The sequence below is a fragment of the Anomaloglossus baeobatrachus genome, chromosome 4 (assembly GCF_048569485.1).
Source record: "Anomaloglossus baeobatrachus isolate aAnoBae1 chromosome 4, aAnoBae1.hap1, whole genome shotgun sequence".
Classification (NCBI taxonomy): Eukaryota; Metazoa; Chordata; class Amphibia; order Anura; family Aromobatidae; genus Anomaloglossus; species Anomaloglossus baeobatrachus.
Window position 1 is genome coordinate 450,974,749 of NC_134356.1, and position 18,143 is coordinate 450,992,891.

The 18,143-nt window shown below is 50.7% G+C and overlaps 2 protein-coding genes across 4 annotated transcripts in view; one reads left to right on the plus strand and one right to left on the minus strand.

Moving 5' to 3' along the window:
• The window catches only part of MPI (mannose phosphate isomerase), a 51,345-nt gene extending 33,985 nt beyond the window's left edge, over positions 1-17,360 (minus strand). Inside the window, exon 1 of one of the 3 annotated variants that reach the window (XM_075345600.1) lies at positions 17,246-17,360. Coding sequence is in view for 1 of the 3 variants with exons in the window: in XM_075345599.1 (XP_075201714.1) it covers positions 16,925-16,943 (19 nt within the window). In the remaining 2 variants the exon portion in view is untranslated. Of the gene's footprint in view, positions 1-16,883; positions 17,200-17,245 lie in introns of those variants that run through there. The other 2 variants (XM_075345599.1, XM_075345601.1) reach the window with 2 other exon arrangements.
• The window catches only part of SCAMP2 (secretory carrier membrane protein 2), a 56,447-nt gene continuing 55,580 nt past the window's right edge, over positions 17,277-18,143 (plus strand). The window contains exon 1 of the mRNA XM_075345602.1: positions 17,277-17,624. Within this exon, the coding sequence (XP_075201717.1) occupies positions 17,568-17,624 (57 nt within the window). The 5' untranslated portion in view covers positions 17,277-17,567. The remainder of the gene's footprint in view (positions 17,625-18,143) is intronic.

Below are 18,143 nucleotides of genomic sequence, written 5' to 3' on the forward strand. Positions count from 1 at the left end.
TAGTGTTTAGCGTGTGCTCCAGCATGTAAATGACTGGAATTGTCATGCTGATAATGGCATTGTCAGCGCTAAACATATTCGTCGCCATGTCGAAACTGTGCAGAAGGGTGCATAGGTCCTTGATCTGAGACCACTCCATCAGGGTGATCTGCCCCACCTCTGCATCTCGTTGGCCCAGGCTATACGTCATGACGTATTGCACCAGGGCTCGGCGGTACTGCCACAGTCGCTGTAACATGTGGTTTATCGAGTTCCAGCGTGTCGGCACATCGCATTTCAGGCGATGAACCGGCAGGCCGAAAGACTTCTGGAGCGATGCAGACAGTTTTCGTGCCCTGGTCAGAAGGCCATCTAGGCCGGGATAGTGTGTTAAAAATTGCTGGACAACAAGGTTCAACACGTGAGCCATACAAGGCACGTGTGTCACCTTGCCCAGGCAAAGGGCCGCACCCAGGTTTGCAGCATTGTCGCACACGGCCTTACCAGGCTGCAGGTTGAGTGGAGACAACCATTTATTAAACTCGGACCGCAGAGCTGACCACAACTCCTCATCTGTGTGACTCTTATTCCCAAGACATGTCAAGCTAAAGACCGCCTGATGCCGTTGCGCTCTGCTGCCAGCATAGTAATGAGGGGTGCGTGACTCCTTCTGCGCAGTGCGAACACTGGTGGCCTGACCAGGCAAGCTTGGGGCGGAGGTGGAGGACACAGATGAGGTGGAGGAGGCAGAAGCAGTGGCGGAACTTGGACAGACAGAGGATTGACACACAAGTCGTGGGAATGGCAAGACTTGTGCAGCAGACCCTTCACCATCTATCACCATAGTTACCCAGTGCCCAGTCAGCGACATGTAATGTCCCTATCCATGCTTACTGGTCCAAGTATCGGTGGTGAAATGCACCCGTTGACACACAGTTTCTCAAGGAAGCGGTGATGTTGTGTGCGACATGCTGGTGTAGCGCGGGCACACCTTTCTTAGAGAAGTAGTGGCGACTGGGCATCTGGTACTGGGGCACAGAGACAGACATAAGGTCTCTAAAATCCTGTGTGTCCACCAGGCGGAAAGGCAGCATTTCGGTAGCCCAGAGCTTACAGAGGGATAAAGTCAACCTCTTAGCTTTGTCATGGGTCGCAGGAAATGGCCTTTTATTTGTCCACATCTGAGGGACAGAGATCTGGCTGCTGTGTGTAGACGGTGTTGAGTAGGGTGTCCCTGGAAAAATGCAGGTTTGTGAGGAAAGTGCAGGCGGAGACATGATGTTGCCTTCATCCAACGTTGGTGCTATCGATGTCTGAGAGAGCTGTACACACGCACTTGTTTCCCCTTCCAAACCAACTGACGACCTACCAAGCAAACTGCCTGTTGCGGTTACAGTGGTGGAAGTTGTGCGTGGAAAACCAGGTGTGACAGCTGTCCCCACAGTCCTAGAAGATGAAGAGCGCGCGGATGCACTGGAAGGGGCAGGCCGTGGATGGTTCGCTCCGCTAGGCCGCATTGCAGCACGGTGAGCTTCCCACTGGGACATATGATATTTATTCATGTGACGATTCATGGAAGAAGTTGTCAAACTGCTGAGGTTTTGACCTCTACTAACAGAATCACGACAAATTTTACAGATCACATAATTTGGGCGATCTTTTTCTATGTCAAAAAAAGGACCAGGCTAGGCAAGGCTTAGAGGGCATGCGACCTGCTGAGCCCCCCCCCCCCCCCGACTAGTGCTCAGAGGCAGAGTGGTGGCTGAGGATGCAGTTGTAGACGTGCTACCAGTGCTCCGACTGTCCAGGAAAGCGCAAGGTAACTTCGTCGTCGGTTGCATCCTCCTCCACCGCCTCTGTTGACCTCCTCGAGTGCCTGACTGTGGGTTGACAGTAGGTGGGATCTAGAATTTCATCATCAATTGTTGTGTTTGCACTCCCCTCACCCTCAGATCGAGCCTCTTCTTGCCCTGACCGAATATTTAAGTTGTCATCCCAATCTGGTATCTGCGTCTCATCGTCATCAGTATGTTCCTCATTGTCTATAACCACAGGTGTTACAGTTTGTGACAAAGGGTCAACATTATGCTCAGAAACTTGGTCCTCACGGCCTGAATCAGAGTCACAAAGGTTCTGGGCATCACTGCAGACCATTTCCTGGTCTGTACTCACTGTAGCTTGGGAGCAGACCTCTGATTCCCAGGCTATAGTGTGACTGAACAGCTCTGCAGACTCAGCCATCTCAGTTCCACCATACTGTGCAGGGCTGATGGAGACTTCAGAGCTGCGAGAAAGCAAGTTTGATTGGGATGACAACTCAGAGGACTGGTGTTTTTTGGATGCGGTAGTTGAGGTGGCTGAGGGCACTTGTTGGACCACTTGAGATCCATTCAAGCATTTTCCTTTTTCGGCCATCATCTACCTTTGTTCCTGTTGTTCGTGTCCGTAAAAAAAGGGAGCACATCGGATTGTCCACGGTAAATAGTAGACATCTTACTTTTGCTGGTAGATGGTCTATCTTCAGCAGATGATAATGGAGCTTTGCCACCTTCCCCACGGACAAACCCTTTTTTTCCTTTTCCAACACGCCTCTTCCCCTTTCCACCAGCATCTGTCATTTTGCCACTCATGTTGATTGCGACAAGATTGTGCACTTAAAATGTGGTAGTAAAAATTGAGAGGTGGTGTAGATTGCAGCGGTGGTCTAGCTTTATTAACAGCAGAATAATAAAGAATAATTATCCCTGACAATGCAACTACGGCCCTTAAACTGGCAGCATAAATTGCTAGTATAATAGCTTTGTAACAATGAGCTTGGATGTTCATTGCAGACGTGCTGCAAATATCTTTGCACTACTGGGACAATACAGAAGTCCAACAGCCACGTTTAGGATGCCACTAAGTTCACTCAGTGTTTGCTACTATAATGGCTTAGTAACAATGAGTTTGAGTGTGCAATGCAGGCAGACGTGCTGCAAATATCTTTGCACTACTGGGACAATACAGAATCCAACAGCCACGTTTAGGATGCCACTAAGTTCACTCAGTGTTTGCTACTATAATGGCTTAGTAACAATGAGTTTGAGTGTGCAATGCAGGCAGACGTGCTGCAAATATCTTTGCACTACTGGGACAATACAGAATCCAACAGCCACGTTTAGGATGCCACTAAGTTCACTCAGTGTTTGCTAGTATAATGGCTTAGTAACAATGAGTTTGAGTGTGCAAAGGGCAGGAGGGTACAGTGGCAGGGTTGTGGGTCTCTGGGTAGAGGAAAGGAAGCCTGCCTTTCTATCCCTCCTAATGGGGAAATGCAGCGAGGAAATCCCTGACCTTAGCTACACAGACGCGGTCATCTTGTGTAGCTGTTAAACTCTATTTTCACGGACCTGTCACCTATGGCTCTGACCCTGCCGGTATTAGCCCTTAAAAGGACTGATCGAAAGTGCTATCCCTATGCTGTACAGCGCTGTGTATAGAGTGTACACAGCAGTATCGGAGATAGGAGCTGCGCCAGTGATGACTGACACCAAGGACGCAGAAGGCAGATAATGGCGTGCTGGAGGAAAATGTCCGGTTTTATAATGCAGGGACATGTGACATGGACATCCTATCACACATGCCGTTGCTTCTCTGGCTAAAAGTCCACTTAGCTGTGTGTGTGTCTGGGATTGGCTGACATGCTGGCCCGCCCCACAACATGCGCGCGCTTAGGGAAGGAAGACAAGAAAAAAAAAAAAAAAAAAAAAAAGGCGATCGCCATTATCCATACAGCAGTGATCTGAATGCACTGTTCCCGCACACTATACACTGAAATGTCATAATAGTGTGAGTCACAGAGTGACTTACACTATTACAGCGGAAAGCCAGCTAGTAATTAGCTGGTCTTTTTGCTGCTAGAACCGTTCTCGAACGTATCTAGAACTATCGAGCTTTAGCAAAAAAGCTCAAGTTCTAGTTCGATCTAGAACAGCCCCCAAAAATCACTCGAGCCGCGAACTGGAGAACCTCGAACCGCGCTCAACTCTAGTGATTAGATCCGCAGTATGGCAAATTTTGTTCCGGAAAAGCTGCAAAATTTCACCATAAATTTCATCCTTCAATACACGTTGGGTCCGGCCAGCCTCAGGCCGCCTGCCTTCCTCTAATGCTGCAGGGGCAAAGCCGCCTATGTTTGCATCATGGGAGACTGCAGTTTACACCAGAGGTCTCACACTCGGCTGAGTGTATAGGTCACACATAGAAAAAAAATAATTTGGGGGGGCCGCATTGATTGCAGGTCAAAGTGACATTTTTATTGGTACCATAATTTTTTTTATTTCGCTACACCTTCGAATCATTGTTTTTGAACAAGTTTTGCTCATTTATTATAACAAACCTGCACTTTTTTTGTTTACATACATAATTTTAGCCAACATCTTTTAGTAATGTCCTCCATCCTAAAGTAAAAGTTCCCATCCTGCTCCACATCCTGTAGTAATGTGCCCATCCTTGTCCCCAATCCTGTAGTAACATTCCCATCCTGTAGTAATGTCCTCCATCCTATAGTAATGTACCCCATCCTGTAGTAATGTGTCCTCTCCTTATTCCCTTTTACTAATGTGCCCATGCAGGTCCTCTTCTTGTAGCAATGTTCCATCCTTTTCCCCTCTTGTGCCATGCTACACGCACAAAAACATTCTCCTCATCTGTCCTCCACTCCCTCGGCTTCCTCTTCCCTGCTTCTTGCGGCCTGCAGGCACGAGTCCCCCTTGGCAATCATCGTGCAGAATCAAGCTCTCTCTGCACCATTCCAATAGCAGCTGCCAGCCAATCAGATGAAAGCAGGTGATGTAATATGCATCAGCTGCTCGCCTCTGATTGGCCAGTGGCTGCCATTGGAACAGTGCAGAGAGCACTTCACTCAGCGCCGGTAAAACAGTCATCTGAAGTAAAGCTGTGGCCCCCTGCACCAGCTGCGATCATCAAAGAGGGGTACGTGCCTGCGGCCCGCAAGAAGCAGCCTGAGGGGCCGCATGCGGCATGCATGTTTGAGACCTCTGATTTAGACTAACAGCGGGACCATGCCAAGGATCTGAAATGTCAATATTTAGGGCTATGCTGCATCCTCGCAAGCAGAAGCCATAAGTCATAGGAGTGGTGGTAAACTTCTAAAGAAAGAAAAGAGAAAACCCCCCTTAAGTAAACACAGATAACATTCAGGATAATGGTGCAAGTTAAGCTGGGTTCACACATAGCGACAGCGACATCGCTGTTACGTCACCATTTTCTGTGACGTAACAGCGACCTTGTAAGTCGCTGTTGTGATCGCTGCTTAGCTGTCAAAACACAGCGACGCAGCAGCGATCATAACGTTACTACATTTGCAGAGAGCAGGGAGCCGCGCACACTGCTTAGCGCTGGCTCCTTGCTCTCCTAGCTACAGTACACATCGGGTTAATTACCCGATGTGTACTGCAGCTACATGTGCACAGAGCAGGAGCCGGCACTAGCAGCAAGAGCGGGGGAGGCTGGTAACGAAGGTAAATATCGGGTAACCAGGGAAAGGTCTTCCCTTGGTTACCCGATGTTTACAGTGGTTACAGCTTTCCGCAGCTGCCAGACGCCGGCTCCTGCTCCCTTCATTTCGTCGCTCTCTCGCTGTCACACACAGCGATGTGTGCTTCACAGCGGGAGAGTGACGACGAAAAAATGAAGCAGGACATTCAGCAACGAGCAACGACCTCACAGCAGGGGCCAGCTCGTTGCTGGATGTCACACACAGCGACGGGACGTTGCTGCAACGTCACAGAAAATGGTGACGTAGCAGCGACGTCGTTGTCGCTGTGTGTGACACCACCTTTAAGGTACAGTCACACTTTAGCGAAGCAGCAGCGATCCCACCAGCGATCTGACCTGGTCAGGATCGCTGCTGCATCGCTACATGGTCGCTGGTGAGCTGTCAAACAGGCAGATCTCACCAGCGACCAGTGACCAGTCCCCAGCCAGCAGCGACGTGGAAGAGACGCTGCGCTTGCAGGGAGCCGGCGTCTGGAAGCTGCGGACACTGGTAACTAAGGTAAACATCGGATATGGTTACCCGATGTTTACCTTAGTTACCAGCGCACACCGCTTAGCGCTGGCTCCCTGCACTCGTAGCCACAGCACACATTGGGTTAATAAGCAAACCTTTGCTTATTTACCCGATGTGTCCTCCGGCTACGTGTGCAGGGAGCCGGCACTGGCAGTGTGAGAGCTGCAGACGCTGGTAACGAAGGTAAATATCGGGTAACCACCTTGGTTACCCGATGTTTACCTTGGTTACAGCTTAGGGGTACTTCAAACACAGCGAGATCGCTACTGAGATCGCTGCTGAGTCACGGTTTTTGTGACGCAGCAGTGACCTCATTAGCGATCTCGCTGTGTGACACTGAGCAACAATCTGGCCCCTGCTGTGAGATCGCTGCTCGTTACACACAGCCCTGGTTCATTTTTTTTTATTGTTGCTCTCCCGCTGATAAGCACACATCGCTGTGTGTGACAGCGAGAGAGCAACAATCCTGAATTTGCAGGGAGCAGGAGCCGGCGTCTGACAGCCTGCGGTAAGCTGTAACCAAGGTAAACATCGGGTAACCAAGGTGGTTACCCGATATTTACCTTCGTTACCAGCGTCTGCAGCTCCCACGCTGCCAGTGCCGGCTCCCTGCTCCATGCACACGTAGCCAGAGGACACATCGGGTAAATAAGCAAAGGTTTGCTTATTAACCCGATGTGTGTTGTGGCTACGAGTGCAGGGAGTCAGCGCTAAGCGGTGTGCGCTGGTAACTAAGGTAAACATCTGGTAACCATACCCGATGTTTACCTTAGTTACCAGTGTCCGCAGCTTCCAGACGCCGGCTCCGTGCAAGCGCAGCGTCGCTTGCACGTCGCTGGGGGCTGGTCACTGGTGAGATCTGCCTGCTTGACAGCTCACCAGCGACCATGTAGCGACGCAGCAGCGATCCTGACCAGGTCAGATCGCTGGTGGGATCGCTGCTGTGTCGCCAAAGTGTGACGGTACCTTTACCGCAGGCTGTCAGACTCCGGCTCCTGCTCCCTGCACATTCAGGATTGTTGCTCTCTCGCTGTCACACACAGCGATGTGTGCTTATCAGCGGGAGAGCAACAATAAAAAAGTGAACCAGGGCTGTGTGTAACGAGCAGCGATCTCACAGCATGGGCCAGATCGCTGCTCAGTGTCACACACAGCGAGATCGCTAAGGAGGTCACTGATGCGTCACAAAAACCGTGACTCAGCAGCGATCTGAGTAGCGATCTCGCTGTGTGTGAAGTACCCCTTAGTTCTCATCAAGGCTGCATTCAGGTGACCGTTTTGGTTCATGGACTTGTCATGTTCTGATAATTGTGGCTATGAAGGAGCCCCGGTATAAAGTTGCACATGTGCACAAGCAATGCGGCTCAGGTCACAGGCCATGTGCAGTGCGATGTACATGTCTATACAGTAAATGGAAACTTAAAACACATGACCCAATGCAACGCTCTCAACTACTGGGCTTGTTACAACGCTTCAGTATGGTCAGAGATAGCAGCTTGGAATTACTGGTAGGATAGGAGCACAAGTCTGCTGCTCAGTGGATTTCTTCACCTGTGAACTAAACGGCCAAGAATTGAAACAATAGGAAGTTACGCAACATTTCATTATATAATGATGGCGCTTTATGTACATAAGTCTGACGTGTGCTGGTTGGGCTTTCTGCCACCTTTTCACATTAGGCGTGGATGGGGCGAGGACTTTCCCAGATTCTGAACTGTGCTGCTCCGCGTTGTCTTTGACGAGTGGTCATGATCTCGCTAGTGGAGTTTAGGAGGTGGACGTGGATAACATTTGCCTCATCCAAGGCAGTTCTCTGCAGACCATAGGCAGAGTCAGGTGAATTTAGGGACGTTTTATGTATCTGATCACCACACAGGTTTTCATTAAATTACCAGCTGATGCTACTAAAATAAGCAGGCTGGAAGTGTCGGCCACTACTCCCAGAGGCACGACGTATAGTTTATAGTATTAAGACAAAAAACCCATATAGAAATATACATCCTGGGGGTGGGATTGTAGGATCATGATCCCGGAAACATGAAGGTGGATATTTTCAGAGGGTTTTAAACAGAAGAAAGCAGACGGCTTAGCAAGCATTTATTATTAACAATTACAGGAGTCTGACAGAAGCTATATTCTTAACCCTTTGAAAACACGCACTGTTCGGGCTATTGTCAGCAGTATATTACATGGATGCTCTGCCGCATCTGCTGGGATCAGGGAGATCTCCAATTTTGACAGTTTAACTCTTTAGGTGCAACTAGTGCTGCTGAATTTCTCACTGTAACAGGACGTAAGTGTAGCTGCCAACTGTTTACTATAAGGCTCAGTGCCCACACTGTAGTTTTGACACGTATTTTCAGAAATTTGCAGCAAAATCTGCATGTCCATTGTGAAGCCAGAAAAGTCTATAGAAGTGCTGTGCTCACGATGCTTTTTTTTGCCCTTGCGTATTTGTTGCAGATTTTTTTTCTGCACCAAATCTGCAACAAGTACACAAGGGAAAAATACTCAACGTGGGCACAGCACTTCTATAGACCTTTCTGGCTTCACAATGGACATGCAGATTTTGCTGCAAATTCTGAAAATCTGCGTCAAAATCCGCAGCGTGGGCACAGGGCCTAAAAGCTTTAGGGCATAATAATGCCATACAGGCCAGAGTATGTAGTAGTGGGTTATTCCCAAAAAATCAAGTTATCCATAGGACAAAAGATAAGTTTATAACCCCAAGAATGGGGCCACTCCGTCTTGTACCTGGGTGGAATGGAGGTGTGCATGGCTCGGTTCCATTCCCTGTCTACGAAAAGCACCACTCCGGTGTTTTGTTTTGGGCACTGGAGTGGCACTTTACATGCACGTTCCCTGTCCTTATAGTTGCCCTCCACCTTTTTCATTGTTTTTCAGCGCCACTCCGGTCTTGTGGTTCCATCTTATGCTGTAACTTCTGACTGGCCGGTAGTCAGACGTTAAGTTGCAGGCTCTGAATGCAAGTCTATGAGGGCCAGAACGATTCTCTCAGAGTTGCATTCATTTTTCCATGAAACACTGAAGCTTGTGGTCACATAATGCAGGAGAGCGACAGGGGCGATGCTGGAAAAATAAGAATTATTACCGATAATTCGGTTTCTAGGACCTTCCACGACAGCATAGGAGGTTGTCTCTCCACGCCCTAATTGGGACAGGAAGTTCAAGAGGTTTAAAAGGACCCTCCCACCTCCCACAGCCAGTGTCTTACAAAGAATCCATAGCATATGAGAAGTACCACACATTCAGGAATATATGAATACAAAGGGGAGGGAATTACCTGCTGTCGTGGAAGGTCCTAGAAACCGAATTATCGGTAAGAATAATTCTTATTTCTCTAGTCCCTTCCACGACAGCATAGGAGGAATACCAAAGAATTGATACCTAGGGGGGGGACCACAGCCTGCAGGACCTTCCTGCCAAAGGCCAAATCCCTGTTGGAATCCAGATCCAGACGATAATGCTTCGTGAAAGTATGGAGCGAAGACCACGTAGCCGCCTTGCAGATCTGCTCAGGGGAAGCCCCTGCCCTTTCAGCCCAGGAGACAGAGGTAGCCCTGGTGGAGTGCGCCGTGAATCCAGTAGGTGGAGAGAGATGCTGAGCGAGGTAGGCATCTCTAATTGCCCGCACAATCCAGTTGGCGACGGTACTCTTAGCCACCTTCCTGCCCTTATTGCGGCCAAAGGGCTGGATGAACAGGTTAGAATCAAGGCGCCAAGAAGCAGTAACCTCCAGGTAGTGCAACACTGTCCGACGGACATCCAAAGAGTGAAACACTTCCTCACCCGGAGTCCGAGGATTCTGACAGAAGGAAGGCAGGACGATGGACTGAGAACGGTGAAAATCCGAAACCACCTTGGGAAGGAAGGAAGGGTCCAGCTGAAAAACAATGCTGTCATCTCTGACGGTCAGGTAAGGTTCCCGAATAGACAAAGCCTGAAGTTCTCCGACTCTGCGAGCAGACGTAATAGCCACAAGAAAAGCAGTCTTGTGAGAAAGAGAACGAATGTTACAAGAGCACAGAGGTTCAAATGGTGACTGAGATAGTCCGGTAAGGACCACATTGAGATCCCAGCGAGGCGTCAGGACCCTCTGACATGGACAGAGTCTACTAGCGGACACAAAGAACCGACGGATCCAACGATGATCTGCCAGAGCCGTGTCAAAGACTGCACTGAGGGCTGACACCTGAACCTTCAGGGTGCTAGGCCTAAGGCCCAAGTCCAATCCACTCTGGAGGAAGTCCAGAATCTGCGCAATATTAGGCCGAAGTGGGTCAGGAGGCCGAGAATCACACCAGGAGGAAAATCTCTTCCAGATTTTGTTGTAAATACTATTAGTCACTGGTTTACGGTTCTTCTGTAGGGTAGCCACAACTTTGTCAGAAAGCCCTTGGGCCTTCAGTGCCCGGGCCTCAGAAGCCAGGCAGCCAAGTTGAGTTTCTGGGGAGCCGGATGGAAAATCGGACCCTGGGACAGTAAGCTGGGGTCCGAACCCAAGAGGACTGGGCCGTCGATTCCTAGCGTCATGACCAGGCTGTACCAACTCCTCCGAGGCCACAGCGGGGCTACCAGTATAGTTGGGACCCCCTCGTCTCTGATCTTCCTCAGGGCCCTTGCGAGAAGACGAAGAGGGGGGGGAACGCGTAAGCGAGGCGAAAGGACCAATTGTGGCAGAAAGCGTCTACCCCTAACGCCTTGTCCCGTGGGTTCAGGGAGAAATATGTTGCGACCTTGCGATTCCCTGCCGAAGCAAAGAGGTCCACCTCTGGAGCACCCCACCTTGCCACCAGAGAGCAGAACACCGCCTGATCCAGACTCCATTCCCCCGGATGAACATCCCGACGACTCAGGAAATCCGTCTGAAGATTTAGGGAGCCCTTCAGATGGACCGCAGAAAGGGATAGCAGAGATTGTTCCGCCCATTGAAAGATTCGGGAGGACACTGACTTCAGGGCGCCTGAGCGTGTACTGCCCTGATGGCGGAGATGTGCCACTGTTGTGACATTGTCTGAATACACCAGGACGTGAGAGTCCCGGACGAGGTCCTGAGCCGCAAGGAGGGCTTCCCCGACTGCCCTGAGCTCCCGGTAGTTGGAGGATTGGGAGCTGACGTAAGGACTCCAGACCCCTTGAAATGGGGAGTTTGCCACCATTGCACCCCATCCTCGCAGGCTGGCATCTGTGGTCAGTGTAACCAGGGGTGCCTGAGTCCAGGCAACCCCCACCTGCAGGTTGGTGGGACGCAGCCACCAGAGAAGGGATGAGGAGACGGGCCCCGAGAGGCGAAACCGTCTTGTTTAGGGATGACGGGAGTCTGTCCCAATGTGCCAGGATATGATCCTGGAGACACCGAGAATGGGCCTGAGCCCACCTGACTGAGGGAAAGCGGGATGTCATGGAACCCAGAGCTGACATAGCCGCTCGAAGCGTCGGGCGAGCCTGCCTGCGAAGCTTTGATATTTTGGCTAACAGAGCTACCTTGTGGCCCTCTGGGAGAAAAGATGCCTGTCTGTCGGAGTCCAGCAGCACTCCGAGAAACTGCCGAGTGGAGGAGGGGGTTAACTGTGATTTTTTGAGATTGGGAATCCATCCCAGGGACCGAAGGATTCCCAAAGACTTTTCCACATGGCTCCGGAGGGTTGGAGCAGATGGAGCCATGAGAAGAAAGTCGTCCAAATATGGAACCAGACAGATACCCTGCAATCTTATGAAGGCGACCACCTCTGCCATGATCTTCGAAAAGATCCTTGGAGCCGAGGAGATCCCGAAGGGAAGTACATTGAATTGGAAATGAAGCACTTCCTCCCCGTGCAGAATCGCAAACCTGAGGTATTGCCTGTGACCCGGATGGACAGGCACATGGAAGTAGGCATCCTTCAAGTCTATAGAGGCCATCTGGTGGTGTAGACCTATCAGGGGAATAGCTGATTTTACTGACTCCATCTTGAACCGCCGGTACCTGACCTGACGGTTTAGACGTTTTAAATTGATTATTATTCGGACGTCGCCAGACGGCTTCTTGACAAGGAAGAGGCGGGAGTAGTGTCCTACCCCTTCTTCCCGACTCGGGACTGGGGAAACGACCCCCGAGTGCATTAGCTCTATAATCTTTGCGTACAACAGAGCCTGTGAAACCTGCGACGCCAGAGCAGTGACTCGGAGACCCGGACGAGGGGGGGAGAGGAATTCTATGAGGAGACCTTCCGAGACGATCTTCAGAACCCATTGGCAAGTGGTTATGGACCGCCACTGGGGAAGAAACGCTGAGAGTCGTCCCCCCACCCGGGCCGAGTCACTGTTTGTCCTGCTGAGGACGTTGTTGATGGGGAGGATGAGGATGTTTCTCCCTCTACCCTTAGGATAGCTCCACCTGCCTGCCTTCCCTTTCCCTCTGGGCTGGGAGGCCTGAGGCATCGAGGGACGAAAGGACCGCTTCCTGGTGGGTCTAGGATCGGGCAAGGCCTTACGATCGGTCGCCTTGTCCAGAATATCATCCAGGGCAGGCCCAAACACCAAATCCCCTTTAAACGGAAGGGAGCAAAGCCTCATTTTGGAGGTGGAGTCTCCGCTCCAGGCCTTAAGCCAGAGGGCACGTCTGGCAGAGTTAGAAAGAACCGAGGTCCTGGCCGCCAGGCGGACAGATTCCACAGAGGTATCTGCCAAAAAACTGGTAGCCTTCCTAAGCAAGGGAAGGGATTCCAGTAATTCCTCCCTAGGGGTCCCCTGGGAAATATGAGCCTCCAACTGGTCTAACCACCTAATTAGGGACCTGGATACACAAGTGGAGGCAATGTTAGCCTGAATAGAAGAAGACGATGCCTCCCAGGATCGCTTCATCACGCCTTCTACCTTCCTATCCATCTGATCCTTCAGTTGGGAAGTATCTTCAAAGGGAAGAGCCGTTTGTTTAGCTACCCTAGCCACCTGAACGTCTACTCTTGGGACCTCCCAATGTAATCCAGAAGGTTCTAGAGGAAACCGGCGTCTAGGGTCACTCCGTACCCGCCTCTCAGGAAATTCCCATTCCTGAGAGACAATATCCAGAATATTGGCATGAACTGGAAATCCTAACTGTTTGACTGATTTCAGGCCAGCAAACATTTCATCCTGGATTGAGGGAAGAGACTGCACTTCCTCCCATAGTGCTCCGAACTGCCCCAATAAGATCCCCCAAATCTTCTGAGGGAAACAGAAAGGACTGGTCAGACCCCCCAGAGGGAAATCCTTCATCAGGACCCTCAGAGGTGGAATCAGCGTCCTACTGATCAGACGGGGTCGACTGGAGTCTCCTCTTCTTTGGAGGAGAGGGTCCAGGAGCAGGGCCAGGAGCAGGAAGGGAGGCCAGTGAGGCCCTAATCTCCTGTTTCATCATGGACCGCAACTCTTCTATCAGGGACGGTTGTTCGGCCCTAATAATTTGGCAAAGCTTTTTATCCCATACTGCAGGGAGCTTCTTTATACAGATAGGACATTTTTCAAATCTGTCAGGTCTATCCGGCTTATCGGACTTGTCAGCCTTCTCTGACTTCTCAGGCTTCTCTGACTTCTCAGGCTTCTCTGACTTTTCATTTCTGTCAGTTTTCTTGGTGGCCTTGTCCTCCTAGAAAACACAGACCAGAGAGCCATAAATCATCTGACTGAGACCTATGTCCGAGGGACCATTCCCCTCCATACTTACAGTAGCAGGGGGCACACTGGGTTCTGCAGATGCAGCTGCAGCGGAAGACATGACAGGGAGCACGGTTGCTTACCATGATCTGACGTCTTCACGGCAGCCCTTATGCAAAAGGGCCTGCCCCCCCAGTGACGGCAAACGTTCCCCGCCTCCCGCATCCGGTCCTGGACAGGCCGTGTCACAGTCGGCGTGTCCTCCACGCTGCCTCCGCAAACCGGAAGCGCTCAACCGGACGTTCCGCAAGACCGGAAGTCCCGCCCCCGGGAGCACTTCCGGATCGCTCCGGCAGCGTGCATGCAGGAAGCGGCCGGCGGCTCAGGGAGGACGCCGGCCGGGGAGCTCAACAGCCTGCATCACCCCTAAGGAGGCTCCGGAAGGCTGGAGCAGCGGTCCCCCACAGCGTGAGGGAACAGCAAGGGAGGAGCGGTGAAGGCCCGACCGATGCTGTCCGGCTTAAGGTAACAGGGGAAAAAAAAAATATTATACTGTAGTTCGCCGGCCACCACAGCATAGGAGAAAAATAAAAACCTCTCCATGCCCCATGGGGACAGGAAAGACACTGGCTGTGGGAGGTGGGAGGGTCCTTTTAAACCTCTTGAACTTCCTGTCCCAATTAGGGCGTGGAGAGACAACCTCCTATGCTGTCGTGGAAGGGACTAGAGAAATATGAAGACGGCGGCAGGTGAGTAGAAGGAAGGGGACTTGCATTGAAAGCACCACTCCAGCAGTAATAAAAGCGGCTGTAGTGGGGCTTTAAACTACCATGTACAGCGCTCCGGCAGCCCCATAGATAATGCATGGAGCGGAGGCTGGGCATCTCCCCTCTACTCATGAGAGGGCTGCAGACCCCCAAATAAGGGATTGATGGGGGTCTCTGATCTACAGCTATCAGCACATTATCTCTTTTCATACGAATAGGGGATAATGTGATTTTTTTTGTTTTAATAACCATTCAAGATCAGACAAAAGCTGAAATTTGTGAATCGGCCACGTCTGCAACTTTGGGAGCTGATGGTATCGGTGTGCCTCTGCACTGCGGACCACTGCAGGAGCCTCTGCTATGTGCATGCACTCGGCTGGTCAGCTCATCGGACCACATTAGCACATGCTGGGTTTTCCACTAGGACCTCAGGTCTGTGATGAATATAATCCATGGGCACTAACGTATAGGGGAACATGTGAAGTCTGTTATACACACGGCCCAGACATATGTTGGTCTGAGCTTGGTCCTACACCGACAGGAAAAATCTGTATCTCTTCACTGTGTTACCTTCTAGATACCGTAGTTCTAAAAACTGAGTCCTCAGAGGGTGACATTTTTTAATGGCTAACTGAAAAGGTGATTACGACTAGCAGCCCCAGACTACTCCGGTCTCCATCAGGCATGGTATAAAACAGAGCTGAAGAGTCACATACATACACATATATATATATATATTAACTGTAGTACCCGGGCGTTGCCTGAGATAATAACTGTCTCTCTCCCAGTCTGTGTGTCGCTGTCTGTCTCTTTCCTTGTCTATGTCACTGTCTGTCTAGTTCTCTCTCTGTCTGTCTTTATATCAGTCTGTCTCTTTCTTGCCCTAGGTCTGACTCATGCCCCAGGTCTGTTTTTTTTGTCTGTCTCTTTCCCCGTCCGTCAGCCTGTCTCTATATCTCTGTCTCTTTCTTTCCTTGTGTGCCTCTTACTCTGTGTCTATGTCTGTCTGTCTCTTTCTGTCTCCCCACCGACATCTTATTGCCTCACACATAAGCTTCTTATACTAACATCGTCCTTTGTTCCTATAGCAACCAATCACAGCTGCTATTAAAACCAGTAGTTCCAGGCTCCATTTACTTTAATGGATGCATGTTTTTTGGAGAGTAACTAAAGCGCGGGGTTAAATTTTCCTGTCAAAACAGTCTACGACGTTCCCTGAGTCACATGAGGAGTCTGTGCAAAATTTTGTGATTGTAAATGCGATGGTCCAGATTCCTTTAGCGGACACATACATACACTCAGCTTTATATATTAGAGAAATATTATATATTTTACACATACACACACACACACACACATTATATATAAATAAATTACACACACACACACACCAAAAGTTTGGACACACCTCATTCAAAGAGTTTTCTTTATTTTCATGACTCTAAAAATTATAGATTCACATTGAAGGCGTCAAAACTATAAATTAAAACACGTGGAATGAAATACTTAAAAAAAAAAAAAAAAAAAAAAAAAAAGGTGTGAAACAACTGAAAGTATGTCTTATATTCTAGGTTCTTCAAAGTAGCCACCTTTTACTTTGATTACTGCTTTGCACACTTGGCATTCTCTTGATGAGCTTCAAGAGGTGGTCATCGGAAATGGTCTTCCAACAGTCTTGAAGTTCCCAGAGATGCTTAGCACTTGTTGGCCCTTTTGCCTTCACTCTGCGGTCCAGCTCACCCCAAATCATCTCGATTGGGTTCAGGTCTAGTGAATGTAGAGACCTGGTCATCTGGCGTAGCACCCCATCACTCTCCTTCTTAGTCAGATAGCCATTACACAGCCTGGAGGTGTGTTTGGGGTCATTGTCCTGTTGAAAAATAAATGATGGTCCAACTAAACGGAAACCGGATGGAATAGCACGCCGCTGCAAGATGCTGTGGTAGCTATGCTGGTTCTGTATGCCTTCAATTTTGAATAAATCCCCAACAGTGTCACCAGCAAAGCACCCCCACACCATCACACCTCCTCCTCCATCCATGCTTCACGGTGGGAACCAGGCATGTAGAGTCCATCTGTTCACCTTTTCTACAAAGACATGGTGGTTGGATCTAAAGATCTCAAATTTGGACTCATCAGACCAAAGCACAGATTTCCACTGGTCTAATGTCCATTCCTTGTGTTCTTTAGCCCAAACAAGTCTCTTCTGCTTGTTGCCTGTCCTTAGCAGTGGTTTCCTAGCAGCTATTTTACCATGAAGGCCTGCTGCACAGTCTCCTCTTAATAGTTAAACCAGAGATGAGGTGTGTCCAAACTTTTGGTCAGTACTGTATATCACACACACACACACACACACACACACACACACACACAGGAAATGTTAAGGGGCTCTCCACTACTCGGACCACCCCTCTCTTCCCGAGCACTACCTTCTCCCACCGTCCGCCCCGCTCCGGCGTCCTCCGCTCACCTCTGGGTTCAGCCATCATTCCCCCACTTCCACCCTGTCTCTGCTAGCAGTGCGCAGCCACCTCACGCCGCAAAGCATGCCGGGAACTGTAGTCTGCACTCAGCCGGTGACTTCCGACTAGGCACAACGGCCTAATCACATTGGTGCGCGGGACCGGCGGGAGGAAACCACGAGAATCAGCTACTGTAATTACAAACAGCTTTATAGCAAAACCACAGCTACCGGTCATCCCCGCCAGAAAGCCCAGCTCCCCGTGTACTGCGGCGGTGACTGACAGGCAGCGCGAGCTATGGACCGCCCTCCTCGACGTCACAGTCTCACCTGTTACCTGCCTACAGGTAGGACACGCCCCTCCCGGATATCAGAAAAATATTGTCTCATTTAGTCCCGCCTCTTTGATCGTGCGGCAATCCTCAACGAATACAGCAGTGCAAGTCCCGCCTCTTCTGGCAGAAACTCGCTAGATGATTGGCTCCCAAACAACTGTACAATCCTTCTGCTCGCCTATTGGTTTTCATACTTTCGTCACACGCGGAAGCCACGCCCTGAGAAGTCTGCCCCGTCACATCCAGGAGGTACCTGTCCAAGGAGGAGTCTCGGCTGGAGGATCCAGCTCTACACTTTGCCCCTTTAGGAAGGAGCCATGGCCGGCTACGACACCAACCCATTTGCGGACCCGGTGGACGTTAACCCTTTCCAGGTAACGATGATGTATTTCCCTGACTGTATAACGTGTCCCCCGTGCAATGCACGCAAGTGGGGTAATGACATGTCTACACTGCAGGAAGTGGCGCGGCGGGTGAAAGCTCAGCAGGTGGAGCCGGGCGGAGCCTTCTGCCCCGGGTTCTGGGGGGAGTAATGTGGGCCAGGACCACCCAGCAGTGGAGGGTGAAGTGTTTATATACTCCCTACCCCCACAGTCCCGCAGACTCTCCCTGGACTCTCCCAATCTTCCGCCTACTGGTCCTCCTCCTCCAGCCCCCGACCCTCCTGGTCCTCCTCCTCCAGCCCCCGACCCTCCTGGTCCTCCTCCTCCAGCCCCCGACCCTCCTGGTCCTCCTCCTCCAGCCCCCGACCCTCCTGGTCCTCCTCCTCCAGCCCCCGACCCTCCTGGTCCTCCTCCTCCAGCCCCCGACCCTCCTGGTCCTCCTCCTCCAGCCCCCGACCCTCCTGGTCCTCCTCCTCCAGCCCCCGACCCTCCTGGTCCTCCTCCTCCAGC